Source organism: Rhipicephalus sanguineus, chromosome 4 (genome assembly GCF_013339695.2).
Source record: "Rhipicephalus sanguineus isolate Rsan-2018 chromosome 4, BIME_Rsan_1.4, whole genome shotgun sequence".
In the NCBI taxonomy this organism is placed as follows: domain Eukaryota; kingdom Metazoa; phylum Arthropoda; class Arachnida; order Ixodida; family Ixodidae; genus Rhipicephalus; species Rhipicephalus sanguineus.
In genome coordinates, this window is record NC_051179.1 from 103,472,490 (window position 1) to 103,487,950 (window position 15,461).

The window sequence follows — 15,461 nt, forward strand, 5'->3', positions numbered from 1 at the left end:
AGCTGCCTTGTATTAGTACAGATAGACAGATGAACTTTCTTGTATTAAACAACTATTGACACAAAATTCTGAAGGCAAGATAAATTGAAGGATAGGTTTGCAAGGACACACACACACGCACATCACTACAACATATCAAGGGCTAATATACCTTAGAACATATTTAAAATCAATTTTAGAGTGCACGTCGTGCAACTGCACGAGAAACATCCCACCTCACGACATTGACACCAACTTGGTTTTAAAGTAAACACCAGCCACCTTCATCACGAGTTTACGTTGGCTGCCATGATCCCTGTGAGCGCTCTCTCTAGCAAACCTTTTCGATGGAAACAGGGGCACCTCCTTTCTGGACTTGCACGGGACTACAAAGGCTGACGAACTTGCCTTGGCAGTGCATTTTTGGGAATCACGCATATTTACAACATCCCAGAGAGCATTACAGCAGCATCCAGAAAGCTATCGTTGAAAAGAGTTGTCAACGCGGTGCTCATGTGCACGTAGTTTTGTGCAATCACGTAGCCAGCTATGTTTACATGAAAACCAACCTTGGTCTTGCCTTACTCGGCGCCCTCTGAAACTGAAACTGAAACTGCGATTGGGTGCTATAAAACCATCTCCAAATAGTTAACGGTTACATGCTCAAGCAAACGAGCTTTGCAGCCATGTTAAGTGGGTTGTTAGCAAGTACCTATTGCAACACAAAAAAACAATGTCAAATCTTTGTGTCACTGCTCCTTTAAGAAAAGGGAGTGTGCTGTCTGCCTACCTGATTGTAAAGGAGTGGAGTGGGTAGGCCGGATTGGGGCGCACGAGGAGTGGCACGTACACCTTGGACCGTGGGTAGACCGGGCCCTGGGGCACTAGGAGGCAGACCACACCGTCGCCACCACTCAGTTCCTCGTAGCTGCCGTGAGCCACTGAGAGTGGGAGTCGCCCCAGAGACAGGCCCGCACTGTTGCTCGGCACCGATGCCGTCGACAGTCGCAGTGACTGACCCTGACATTCCTGGGAGACGCTGCTCCGGACAAGGGCGTACCTGGGCAAAAAAATTAAAGTGAGGAGGCATATTCACAAACTTAAGCAGCAGCATGAGCCTGTGATAGCCAAATGGGCTGGCCCTTTCAGACAGCCTGTTTTACTGCGGATGGAACGGTGTGGTACGTAAATGGCGTATACCATTCTGGGGTCACGAATTCCCCGAACTCTGAACTGCAGAATAATGTGCTGTTATCCGACACGAGGCAGGTGGGTAAGCCAAAACATGCAAAAATGTCTCGCAAGATTTCAATGGTTGCTGCTGATGTTGCTGTCTGTGTGGGTACAGCTTCAATCCACCCTGAGTAGCTATCCACCACAACCAGGATCATTTTGTCCTCAATTGGACTTGCATAATTTAATGTGTATTCGAGTCTATGGATTGGTGGTCGTTGGCCATGCAACAGGCTTCTATGCCAGTAGCATTGGTGCCATTGCCTGATACACTAGACAGGTCTGCAGGAGATTCTCAATGTTGTGGTCCATTCCTGGCCACCATACGAGCATTCAGGCCAGTGCTTTAGTTGCGCCGATTCCTGTGTGTCCCTCATGCAGTTCCAGCAAAAAACTTTTCTGGCCGATTCAGGAATCACCACTCTCTCCCCCATTAAGACCAGTTCTCCATCCACTGTGAAAGAGTGCCTCTGTTTCCAGTATGGTTGGACAGCCTCCAGGTGCTGTGGAAGCGGTCCTTTGGGCCACCCTTGCTTGATACAGCCTAGGAGGGTTTGCAAGAGTTTTGTCTTTCTTCGTCAGATCTTCAAGCTGCTTCCTAGAAAGCGGTCCTGAATCACAGACGTGAGCTACTAGTGAGCTGTATCTTGCTGCTCAGCGTCCTGCATAACCTGTTCCACTTTGCTTGTTGGCATCAGAATTAAGGCAACCGAGGGAATCAGCATTCTGGTTCCTGGAGCCTGGCTTATACCAAATAACGTATTTGTATGTGCCCACAGTCACTGCCTATCGTTGAATGCATGCAGCAGCAGTGCTTGGAATTGGGCGATTTTCTTTGAACAACCCTACCAAGTGTTCGTGGTAAGCTTTTAGGGTGAACTCCCGACACAACAAGTAGTCACGAAACTTCATGACACCAAAGATGAGTGCCAGTGCCTCCTTCTCTAATTGACAGTAGTTTTTCTCAGCCTTAGTTCGTGTGCGAGACCGAAAAGCAATAGGTCTTTCGGTGCCATTGATGACATGTGACAACACTGCACCAACGCCTTGTGGGGACGCATCACATTCAAGCAGCAGTTCTTCTGTGGGGTCAAAATGGACTAGCACGTCTGACTTTTTCAGAGCACTCTTTGCCTTGCTAAAGGCCTCTTTTTGCAATGCTGTCCACCTCCACACCACATTTTGCTGGAGTAGTTGGCACAATGGTGCCAGAAGAGTCGACATGTTTGGAAGGAAACTGCGGTCGTAGGTGATCAACCCTAGGAACAAGCTAAGTTCCTGGACATGCCGAGGTAAAGCAGCTTGCATAATGGCTTCTATTTGTCTTTCCGATGGATGCAAGCGCTCCTAGTCAATACGATGTTCAAGGTAGGTCACCTCCTGTGCACCAAATACACAGTTGTCCTCTCGCAGTCGAATTCCATTTTCACAAAAGATCTGAAGTACCCTTCTCACCGTCCTCTCATAGCCATCTTCAGCTTCTGAAATAAGCACATCGTCCAAAAAGACCTGAGTGCGTAGGATGCCTTGAAGGAGAGCCTCCATCTTTCTTTGAAAGATTGCAAGAGTTGAAGCAATGCCATAAGGCAGCCTCTCATATGCAAATAGACCTTTGTGACTACTCAATACTGCAACTTCTTTTGCCTCCTCACTCAGTGGTATGTGATGGTATGCTTCACAAAGATCCAACTTGGAGAACCCATAACCTCCTTTCAGTGATGCAAAGATGTCTTCAACCTTAGGAATAGGATATTAGTCAACATCACACGCGGGGTTGAGTGAGACCTTGAATTCCCCACAGATTCTCAGAGTTCCCTCTGGCTACACAACTGGGACAACAGATGTTGCCCACATGCTATGGCTGACGGGGGCCAGAATTCCTTGCTGGCACATACGTTCCAGTTCTGCTGCAAGCTTATGGCGGAGCGCATATGGGAGTGAGTGAGCTTTCAGAAACCTGTGATTAGCATCCTTCTTTAGAGCAATGCTGACTGGTGGCCCTCTCATCAGACCTGTACATGGCTGGAACAAATCTTCGAATTCTGCCTTCAGCTTCGTTCTGGACCCAGAGGTATCTTCAGTTGAGCCTACGACTGCTCACACCTGAATGTTGTGCATGAGGCCCAGTCCCAGAATCGCATCCCGGCCACAAAGCACTGGTCCTGAACATTTCACAACAAACAGTTGAGGCGCCATTTGTCGACCTTGGTGCTCCACTGTCATGTTCAGTACACCACACACTGGCAGCTGTCCCAGGTAGCATGGAAGTTCTCTTCCAGATTTTTCCAACTTGGGCCATTGGTTCTCGTGGCTACGGGATGTGTCTTCTGAAGTTATGCAAACATTAGACCCTGTGTCAATTTGCATATGGAGAGGTTCGCCACCCCAGCTTAGCAGGATGGCAGCTTGGGCTAGGAATCGACTGCCAGTTGGGCATGTTGGGAAAGGTTCATGATGAAACAAGCGCAATATACACGGAGACTCAGAAAAGACACAGGACGGAGCGCTACTAGCAACTGGTGGTTTGTGGTGACGTGCATTCATGTGATGCATATATAAGAACGTTCTTCCGAAATAAAAAATTTTCAGTTGCTAGTAGCGCTTCGTAGTTGGCTCCGTAGTAGTTGGTAGCTCATGACAATTGTTATAACGTGAACTCAGGACAAGGACAAAAGGTACACGAAGACGAGCGCTCGTCTTCATGTACGTTTTTGTGTACGTCTTCGTGTACTTTTTGTCCTTGTTCTGAGTTCGCGCTATAACAATTGTCCCAGCTTAGTGTTCTGTAAACCAGCTTCAAGACACTGTTAGTCGCCATGCTACTGACTGCGAATATGTTGTTGACTTGTGCAGCCGCTTCCACTTAGCCGGTCACAGTCACTGCGTTCGCCTTAAGGTTAGGCGGTTTGTCCTGTTTCTTGCCTCCTAGGCAGCTAACTGCCAAGTGTCCTCGTTTTTGGCACTTGAAACAGGTCGAGCTTTTGCGTGGGCAGTTTGGAGGTTCGTGTGAGCAGGCACCGCAGCAAATGTATGGTTGTGGCTTTCGGGTTTCCATCGTTTGACTTCTGCGGCCCTTCTTCACGCGCGTGGCATTGACTTCTGCAGAGGCAGCTGCTGGTGCGTCTGCACTTGGCAGTCGGTCCACATTCAGGATCGCGAGTTCAGCTGATATAGCCACATCCAAGGCCTCTTGCAATGTCAGCGACTTGGGCTTCGCAAGAAGTACACATTCGATCAGCTTTTCACACAGGCCGATCACAAATCTGTCCCTGAGGTTGCGCTCTAGGGCAGAGCCAAATCCACAGTTGTCCGAGATCTTCCATAACTTGGCTAAGTATTCCAACACTTTTTCGCCGGCATTTTGCACCCGAGTTTGAAATCGAAGTGTTTTGTAGGTTCCTGAGGGCACCAGACCCAAGTGCTGGGTGAGCAAGGCGATAATGACATCGTACAGCTCGACGTGTGGTTTCTTTGGTGGCAGCAGGCTCCTCAAGTGCCCGTACAACTCGGGAGTCAGACATATGATGAGAATGGAGCGTTTCCGAGACTCTTCAGATATGCTGCTGGTGTCGAAGTACACCTCCAGCCTCTCCAAGTAGTTTTTCCAAGTTTCTGCAGCAGCATCGCATCGCGGTGGGGGCGAGGTGAATGCAGGTGCTGCCATTTTTGACAACAGGTAATACGTGCCACAGGTTGCTGTCAAGATCCTCGTAGGTTCGTTGGCGTACCTTGCAGTTCAGCGGTCATTCCCATGATCCTGTACTCGTCGCCAGTGCTGTTGTCACTTCATGATGGCTTTACATTGCGTCCGAAATGCAGTAATTACTCCAGGACAGGCGGGAACGGTACAACATTTTTATTTCGGGCTCATAGACATAGTTGCCAGACCATCCACCAAGTTCTGCCAACAGTTTTGAAAACAGATGAAAAGAAAGTGATGTGTCCTTTGTTCCCTTTGGTCCATGTATGCCTTTCCTTTTACGCCCTGATACCTTAATAACATGAACATATGACTGTGCTCCTGTTCTAGTACATACATATTGACGCTCCAGGAGGTATGCAATTAGAGTTCATTGGAGATGGAGACACATCAGTATTAAGATAACATGGCTTCATCAGTAAGTTGCATGAGCATGTGAAATGCAATAAACTTATGAGCCTGCCTGTATTTCTGCGCATTATGTGGCTTAAGTCCCGGTAATACAGCACATCACTGAACACCATTAGACAGCAACTCATCCCAACTCATCCAAGAGGTAGCACAACACTACTTTTCGACGGACACAACTCTGACTGCATGCTTTTCTCGCAAAATTAGTATAAACACTCTAATTTTCACTTGCAATTCATTTTTTCCATGTTTATAAACTGCTTACACATCACAAAATAATGATCTCATTAATAATATGAACAAGCATCAGATTATCACATACCCCCTTTACAACTATGCAAACTATTGCAAGATTTTGAGAGTGATAAAACAAAATATTAGTACGTTCCTAAATGGAGAATGACTTGCTGCGTACACACACCACAGAGCTGTACAATGCACTCTTGCATTGTTGCAATAAGTTGCATATGTTGCTTTTCTCTAAAAAAGATCCATAGCAATGTATCTGGGAATCTCTCACTAGGATAGAAAACTGAATGCAAATAATTTCGTGGAGCTGACAGTACAGTTAGCGAGAAACTGCCATTGTCAGACTGCTAAGTGTTGAAATATTTCAACACTTAGCAATTGTGTGTTGTGTAACACACAATTTTCAGAATGTACTCTGAGAACTCCTCCATACAGAAATATATTATGTTTCAGTTATAAAAACAGGATAACGAAGTTACATTCATCATGTGCATATCCACTAGAGTTAATCATTTTGTGACTGTGTTTCTGTCGGACGTCCTATTGCACAAAGTCTTGGTTTCTTACAAGACCACTTCAGTGAACCGAGAAACACACTTAAAAGTTTTATGAATTTTACAAAGAACTTACATATTTATTCATCCATAATACTTGTAGGAAACAACCTTGTTTCTGAGACCACTGTCTTCTTTAGGAAGCATTAGCTTCTCACACAAACTTTGTGCTCATATTATTTACATAACAGCTTTCCCCTGCTTTTACCTTGAGTCTCACACTTCACAGCCTGAGCCACTTGAGCACCCCAAGAACAAGAAAAATACATTACAAGTTAGCGCTTGTGTTGTTGTGTTGTTCTCCCTCTGTCCCCGTAGTAAGTGCGCGCTATCCTGTGAAGAAAAATACATTCACTGAAGTGTGGTTACTTGAAGCTGGCCCTCTGTAACACGAGGCCTGCATGAAGTTGGCAGTGATGAAAATCGGCGGGACTGTACCCGCGTGGCACATTTGGCCACCACCACACTGCAACTTGGTTTGCAGTGATGTCAACACAACACCTTTCGAGACAGGAGCACCAGAAAGCCTGACTGAGCCAATTACCTCTTTCGCTGGTCATACTCAAGCACTCTGATGGCGCATGTTGCATTTGGCTGCTTAAAACGCTCCATGCTCCACTACAAAATGATCTGATGATTATCCTTCTCAAGCCTGGCGCACGACTGAAGTCAAACAGAATTCCAGTTGCGTGGCTGCTCCAGTTGCTCCAGAAGCAGCTGATTAATACACCGTAAAGTACAATTATCACAACAGATTGAGGCATCATGTTGGGTGACCAATCTGCTGACCAAGCTGGAGCTGACCAACCAGCATTGCGATGAAAACAGCGCGAAAATGAGACGGAGGGTAAGAAGCAGCCAACACAGGTTCTGACGAACAACTGTGTGCAAATTTATTGCAACGGAACATATATACGATAAGTAAGAACTCAAAAGGAACTTAAGAATGTCACATGATCACGGTGAGGAAGCACGTGTGAAACGTGTGAGCAGCGTGCAACATGCGTTGAAACACAAACAATCACTGACCGGAGGGCAATGGTGGGCCGGTGGGCCTTATGCGCAGCGGCCCACAAGGGTGGCCACCATGCAGCCGGTAGGGTCAGCTCAGCCAGGCAGGCGCCATCACGGTTCGGCTGGCACACACTGACCAGCTGCTCAGGGCCCAGCTGAGCGTAGAGGGCTACACACACCGACGGCCCACCCACCTGCAACACACACGCAATTATGCACATGTCATATCACTGACAACGTCAACATGTATTGATGGAAATAAACATTGCTATTAGTATTATGATTATTAACATAACATATCACTTGCGCCAAGGTGAAAACCATAAGGCTTGGCTCAGCCTGCAGGAGAATTACAAGAATAATAATAATAATTGTTGGAATATTATGTTCCAAAACCACGATACGATTATGAGGGATGCCGTAGTGGAGGGCTCCGGAAATTTCAACCACCTGGGTTTCTTTAACGTGCACCTAAATCCAAGCACACGAGCCTCTCCCATTTTGCCTTCATGAATTCAGATGCAACTTGCTTGTTGGGCGAGTTGGAACGAGTCAGTCATAACGTAGTTCAGCGCAAAAAACATGCTGACTGGTGGCCCTTTCATCAGACCTGCGCCTTAGGGTCGCAGGTTACACGCTGGACGTGGTGTCGTCTGTGACTGAAGGCCTGCTTAGGGATGTCAGGGACCCCAGGAGGAAGGAGGAGCGCAGAGTGAGATGGAGGGCGCAAGATAAGAAGAAGACAGCTGTGGTGCCCTATGTGCATGATTTCTCGCACAGGCTTAAGAAAATCGGGGAAAGCGCTGGGGTTCGCGTGGTTTTTTCGGCCCCTGAAAAGCTTTCGGGCTTGTGCAGTTCGACCTCTCGGATGAAAGAAAAAAAGAGGCTGCACCACAGACCATAAGCGAAAGTTCGTTCCATGCGTTCAAGGCGCTGTGTACGCCATCCCTCTGTCGTGTGGTAGAAAGTACGTGGGTCAGACGGGACGTTGCCTGAACGAGAGGCTCCGTGAGCACTACTACAGCGTCCAAACGACAGTATCGGGGCACCTCGGCATCCACGTGCGAGATTGTGAGTGTAGGCCCCTCTTTGAAAACACTGCGGTCCTTGCACGCAGTCGGGACCAAAGGGTGAGGGAAATCATCGAGGCTGAGGAAATTAAACGGTCTGGGGACGCATGCGTAAGCATGCCTTCCTTGCATCTTTCTGACAAAGAGCTTTTGTTTTTGGCGAGTCATGGGATGGGGGGCGGTGTTGGCACACGTGTGTGACTTATCGGCACTTTTCTTCTTTTCACCTTTCGGTTCTTACTTCCTGGTTTTTTCTTTTTTATTTTTTTCTTTTCTTGCTTTCCCTGTGTGCATATATACATGCGTCCCAATCCAATAAACTTTAGTTGGAAGAATGCGCTGTGTCCTTGTCCTCTCACTCGTCTGTTGCCTGTTTTTTGCGCTGAACTACGTTATGAATTCAGATGCAGCCTCTGCAGCTGGGATTTGATCCCACAACCTTCGGATCAGCATTCGAGCACCATAACCACTAGACCACCATGGCGGGTGGGAACTAAAACATGCATGAATATCGAACGCATACATAATATTAAACAAACCTAGCCTTGTGCTTCTGATTTCTTTTCTAGACGAACACCGTTTCATCTGAACATTGAACCTGAGGTAGTTGGCTGGTTAAAGTGTCGAGTTGGGCTTGTTGGTACATAATTATGGCACACTGCAGCGCTTGTGGTCGTCTTTAGTGTACCGTCCGCTGTGTATTTTTTGCGCTGCAGTGTGCCATACCTATCCTTTATTGTGAGTGGCGATTAATAGTGGTAGCTGACCAACAGTGGTGCATCTGTTGTTTGAGCCCCTTTGGTCTCTGCTCTTGCACGGTCAATTGTCATCTTCCTTGGTGGTTGCTGCGTGTGTCCTTAGCCAGTGTCTCAGTACAAACGACTATCAATCTCCTTTGTGCTACGCGCATCCCCTATATTTACGTCTTAAATCTACTTCTCTGCTCTTAACAGGTGCTCGAATTCAATTACTAAATACTAGTTTGACAGGTTCGCAGTTCTGTAAAAAAGATGTTGAGTATCCTCAGGGAGTTTAAAGTATCAACAGCAAATATGTCTTTTCTTTTTGGCTTAAGCACTCCTTGTCATAAGAATCTGCCACATAGTACTGCCATCGCTGTAGCTTCTAAACATTAATACAGGTTAGCCAACAAGAACTTCAACAAATGTGCTCATTTGTGAGGAGAAACACTAGCAATAGAGTGACGCACACACGTAACGGATTTCCCAGGTTTTAAAATATTCACTCGAGTAAGGGAAAGGAAACAGAGTATACGCATGGTCAGCTGAATACCAAAGTTTAGACAGCCATCGGAGCTTACACTACTCCTAGGTGCTGGCAAAGCTCCGGTCCTACATTATGATGGATGGTCCAAGAGAATTAGACACGTACACGATCTCCCTCTTCTTTGAATGCATCTGGTATCAGGACACGAGTGTGAAACAATTGTTTTGTATAAAAATGAAGCACTGCTGCATTACACTAACACACCCAAAAAAGTAACGCTCGTCTTCGTGTACCTTTTGTCCTCGTCCTGAGTTTGCGCTATAACAATTATAATGTACAAGCCTGGCACACCCTAAATGTACTAATGCACGAAGTGCATCTCACAAATGTGCTACAGAAGAGGTAATGTTGGATTGCCATAAATACAAGATGTTTCCTTCAACTGTACTATGCCCATACGTGTTAATTAGTATTACCCACTGAGTGCGTACCGCATATGTTATCAAGCCAGTGTGATTGCATTAAATATTCCTTTGGCTCTCTTCTGCTTATAATTTAGCCAAGAATATTGTCACGAATAAAAGTGAAACACCAAAGCCTAACTCCCCGATAAAAAATGTAATGGAAATAACATGCCCCTTTTGTTGAATATGCTATTGTCACCTGTACCACATAAGCTTACTGTATACACCACCAGAAGTTAAAATAAAGTGTTGGCATTTTCTAGCCTATTAGAGAATTCGTGTCGAAGAAATGACAGCTGGGCTAGTTGGTAAGAGGTCTTAAACATCTTGAAAAGAGCGTGAGTTATGACACATGCATGAGAAGGTAGAAGGACAAATCCCAACATTGAACTTGCAGCTAAATTTTATTTGAAAATACAAGCACACATATATAGTCACAACCTGTAACCAATGTGACCACTTCGCACTTGACATCAGAAGGCACCATTCTGAATCCGAAAAACCGACCACAAGTGCACAAAATTCCAGTCACTTCCACGCGAACAGCTGCAGAAAGGATTGTTTCTTGGAATGCTCAGGATCATAGCAATCGCTGTTTTCTTGGAATGCTCAGAATCATAGCAATCGCTTTTTTTTCTTGGAATGCTCAGGATCATAGCAATTGCTTTTGCGGCTGTTCGCATGGAAGTGATTGGAATTTTGCATACTCGTTGTTGGTTTTTTGGATTCAGAATGATGCCTTCTGACGTCATGTGGGAAGTGGGCACATGGGTGACAGGGTGTGACTATATATGTCGGCTTGTACTTTCCAATAAATTATGGCTATGCACGCTTCTTTTTCATTTTCTAGTAACTGACCCATTAAAAGAGTAACCACTGTCTTACGTGCACCGCGCCGGAACGCTGAACCCTCCCGATTATTTCAAATTGTTCTGACAAGCTTGAGTGCGCAACGCGTATGGTAGAGTTCATTCTGGAACTAACGTGACCACCAACAATAAGCCCAGAATCTTCTATGCCATATGCAGAAATGCCGACGTGCCTTAACGCTGATCAGATTATTCGACGAGCGACGACTGTCTGTGCCGATATCGTTGCACTTTGAGTGTCATTCTTTTTTGGGGCACAAGTATGGCCAGTAAAGAGCTTCATCTTTACTGGCTGCAAGCGCTTTCCTCACCGTCACAATCACGTGACAATATGGGTGCGAGTTGAGTGCTGTGGTTTGTCCTTCCATTTTCTGTTGTCCACGTCGTAATTCGCGCTGTTTTCAAGATGTTCAGAGAATTCAGAGTTTTTCCTAATGGGAGTCTACCATGTGTGACTCACCTCCGATCCAGTGTGGAACAGGATGCGCAACGTCGGCTGGTCCCTGCGAGGTGCCGGTGTGACCAGGTGGGCTGTCACATCGCCCATGGGCTCGGGACCATCTGACGACGAGCTGCTCTGGTTCCCCACCGAGGCTAACGGGCTGGCAGCGTACACAGTCTGGCGCACAGAGAATGGCCCAAACTGTGCCACCACTGTGATGCGGCTCGAGAATGTGAGCGCGAAGCGTCTCGAAGGCTCGGCCGACGAAGCCTCTACGCCCCCCGGCTCGTCTGGCGAGCTCAGGAAGAAAGCACCTGTTGCGTCCCCAGGGTCCAACACCACTTCGACACTGGCTGCCCACAGGCACCGCACTGCAGGAAATTGTGTAGAAGGACCAATCAGGCCATCAGCTATACGAACTATATCATATCCTTCAGGAACCAGCCCAGTAAAGCATTAATATTCATTAAATGTCCATAGCATTCTATGGATGTGAAATGAACATTAATTTTTTACTGGGAGCCATAATATACATAAACAGCAATACAAACAAGTTCAAGACAACAAGCTGCTATATCGAGGAAGGCAACAGCGTGTGTTAGCGATCCTTCCATCAGCCTTCACAGTGGATAGATGGTGTTTCTTGTTGCGTGTAATTTCGCATCTCCTTCTTTGTTTATGCAAATGTGCTCTAGGTGTCACATTTTTCCTATTTATTGAGTGCTTCGGCCCACGAAGAAACAGTGTGAGTTCGTGCTTGTACCCATACCCTTCCTTGTAAACGTATCCTTATTTTGTGCAACCTTTTACTTTCAAGTGTGCATAAAACGCTAAGCCAACAACGAGTTCTACTACAGTTCAAGAACATTTAAGCAAGTTATAAACTAATTTATAAAGTCAGTTGTTCAAGTGAAAACTTATGTAAAGAGCCATTTGTACCACATGTAAGTATGTGGGCGGCACATTTGGCTCAACAAGCCACCTCTCACCTCACAAAGCCATTTCTTGAACTTATCATGTATGCATAAATTCTGTGTGTTCACATCAACATTTTTTAGCACCTGTTCCTAACAATGTCAAACCGTTGTGCTTAAATATGAAGAACTAGCATGAAGTGAATTCAATTAAAGAATAAATAAATAAATAGTTCTTTTTACCCTGACATCAAATGATGAGCGACATCATGCGCCCTGTTGCAACACGATCAAGAGCTTACAGGGAATAGTAATTTTCATGAACAACACACTCCGTAGCTTTGCATGCGTAGCTTTGCATGCATGGTGGACGCAGTTAAAGACCAACAGAGAATGCTGATCCCTAAGTTGACATCAATGAACAAAATGCTTTGCAAAGGTGGCCTACTTCCCCTTATGTCCAATCAGTGAGACCCACAGGTTAACGTGCCATACTTGACTCATGTTGTCATCGGATTATACCGATAGCTAAATTCCACGAAAACTTGTCGCACACTACAGCTAGCTTTTCTTTTATGCCTCATGCTGTGCCCTAGTGACAAATGAAATAATTGTGTAAAATAGGCAGGTGAAACTACACAAATAAAACAAGTGCTTATAAAACATGAGATAACACAAAGGCGACATTCACATTTTGTAGGGATATGTAAACATTTGCTTTTATAGGCAATATCATGCTGAATTCAGACATCTAAGTGCAAGTACATTGAACACATCTAAACAAAAGAGCAGGAAAGGTATATCTGCTGATGTGTGGTGTAGATACGTAAAATTTGGAGTACCAGCACATGTGCCACATACGTGGTATGCGGTCGCTTCTGTGACATTTCACATTCTTCGGTAGTAGGGCATAAAACCTCAAAAACTGCCAGATCTACCAGGTCCAAAAGTCCAACCAGTATTGTTATGTGATGAATAGAGCGATAAATATAGCAATTTGTATGGTGTGTGTTATATAAGATTGAGGGACCATAATCATCAGGACATTCTGCAAGTGTAGAAATATAACAATGGAAGGTCAATTTTTTTATTACAGTCTCAAATTCTATATGTAAGACGATACATTGCAGTGACATCACATGACGAGAACTTTATTTGAGTCCTGAGGAACTGACATCTAGGTGCATGCTGTATTATAATTAATTCACGTAATATATGTGGGGTCTTAAGCGAGCATAACATCACGAATCATGTGTGTTATCGTTGGACAGGCTGCAGAAATAACAGCAACAAACTGTTTCAGCACGAGTGAGAGCTTTGTTTAACAATCTAACGTTGAAACCAGCCGAAATAATTGCATAAAAGCGCGCGCACCGATGTCATTAGTTCACGTAACATATAAACGGCACTGTCGTACGCAGTATAGTGCGCTATTATCATTGGGTGACCTGCGAGAATAACTGGCATGAAAACTGTTGCAAGTCGACTGTCACGTTAACAGCTGAATAATTAAGCCGAAATAGTTAATTGACCTAGTTATCGAACAAGTTCTCTTTCGAGCGATTACGTGTAAGTTCATGGATCACTACAGCTTGCATCACTTACTTCATTCTAATAGTACCATGCCTCCACCGCGACCAAAACGCACGGCTCGGACTCCATCGGGATTTCGAACCGCGGCTAACAGCCGGCGGATGCCCAATGCACAAAGGACAGCTGCGGACAGCTGCCCCGAATAGCTCCAAGTCAGGGCCGCGGCGAGCCGACGCCAAAAGGCCAACGCGAAGCGCAATAAAACGCCATAAATCCTCCCTCATTGCACTCGGAGACGTACGAGCGCGCGCCCGCCAAGCGGGCTCCGCCACTACGCATACGCCTTCTCTCCCTTCCCTTTAAAAATGGCCACCCTATTTTTGGGAACCCATAGAAGGGAAAAAACGCGTCGCCGCACTTCCGAACCACGTTGACAGGGCCGGCAGCGACTCCAGTAGAACGTTGTCGACTAATGTCACGCACCGCACCCGACTCGAAGTCAGAACTCGGCCCGGATGCGTGTTTATTTGCGTCGCTATGTCTACACCGGCAACACGCGCGCGCACCGTCTCCTCGGAAGAGGCCTGTGGATGATTCGCTTCCGTCACCGTGTCTCAGTTCGCCGCTACTTTGCAGGGGCGAATGCAAGGCCGCAATTTTCGCAGGAAGTAGGCAAGAGTGAAGCAATGAGAGGGTTGTTACGATGGAGCGCGCGCCGGACCCTAATGGACACACGCGCGGAGGCGAAAAAGCACATGTCAAAAGCAAAGCGCCGCTCGAAAAAATGGCAAGTCGCGATCGAAGGCGATCGTCTCCTGAACGCACGCCTTTGATCGCCGCTGCATTAAGAATTAAGGAGTTGGGGCGCGCTTCGGCGACTTGGTGCCGGGTCTCTAACACAGCGTGTGTTGCTAGCAATAAAAGCTCGTCGAAACGGCATGCCAGTCACGTCGACGCGGCGCGGGCACCGCAGATCGGCACCTGCCATCTCCGTACGTCAAAACCTATCAGTGCGCGAGCGCTGCTTGTACATATACTGTCGTGATTCTACGTGTACCGTTGTCGCTGGGTTATCCGTCACGTTCATAACCTTTCTGCCGAACGACTCAACGGCGCTTCCTGCACGCGCGCGCGGAGAAAACGCCCATACAAAACATCGAACGCCAGCAGTGTCAAGCAAAACAAGGCCGCGCTGTCGCCCGAGCCGGGCTGCGCAGGCAAACGCCAAAACAGCTAATCAGCACTCAGCAGGCACTCACCGGCACAGAATATCCAAACCAGGGCTTTCCAGTGTTTCATGTCTACAGGTTCCCACAGCGAGCAGCCTCGCTAAAGATCCATTTCTACCGCGAACATACAAAAGAGAGCCCCTTTATCGACTGGGCGTCCGCCATCGCGCACAGATGAGCGTCTGCATCGGCTTTCCCACAATGCACCCGAGCATCCAGCAGCATCCTTCGGAGAGAAGGCGCGTCGCCCCTCCCATAGCGACACACTTCACTCGATCGACGCAGCGTCGAGATGTCGGTCGAAACGACACAAAATCACGCTCTCTGAGTAGTTGCTAATCTCACCGCTATGCACAAAATGACCGGATTTCAGGCCCGAAAAGTAGCGCTACTTGCCGACGATTGCAGCATTAGTGTTTACAAGCAGCGCTAAGGTACGCTCATCTTGGTTGTAGCGGTGACTTTTAGAACTATGTGTGCTTGGCCGCGCTCGGTAGTGCGTTAGTGGCCACACGCGAGCGCTCGTTGCAGTTACTACGCAGTGATTGGTCGTTTCTGAGAGCGCCCTTTTTG

General features: G+C 46.7%; 1 protein-coding gene across 1 annotated transcript in view; it reads right to left on the reverse strand.

The window, feature by feature from the left end:
* The window catches only part of LOC119390501 (transmembrane protein 132E-like), a 48,493-nt gene extending 33,375 nt beyond the window's left edge, over positions 1-15,118 (reverse strand). The window contains exons 1-4 of the mRNA XM_037658106.2: positions 14,919-15,118; positions 11,231-11,583; positions 7,156-7,334; positions 770-1,039 (exon numbers count right to left, since the gene is read on the reverse strand). Of these exons, the coding sequence (XP_037514034.1) occupies positions 770-1,039; positions 7,156-7,334; positions 11,231-11,583; positions 14,919-14,958 (842 nt within the window). The 5' untranslated portion in view covers positions 14,959-15,118. The remainder of the gene's footprint in view (positions 1-769; positions 1,040-7,155; positions 7,335-11,230; positions 11,584-14,918) is intronic.
* Positions 15,119-15,461: the final 343 nt, after the last annotated feature.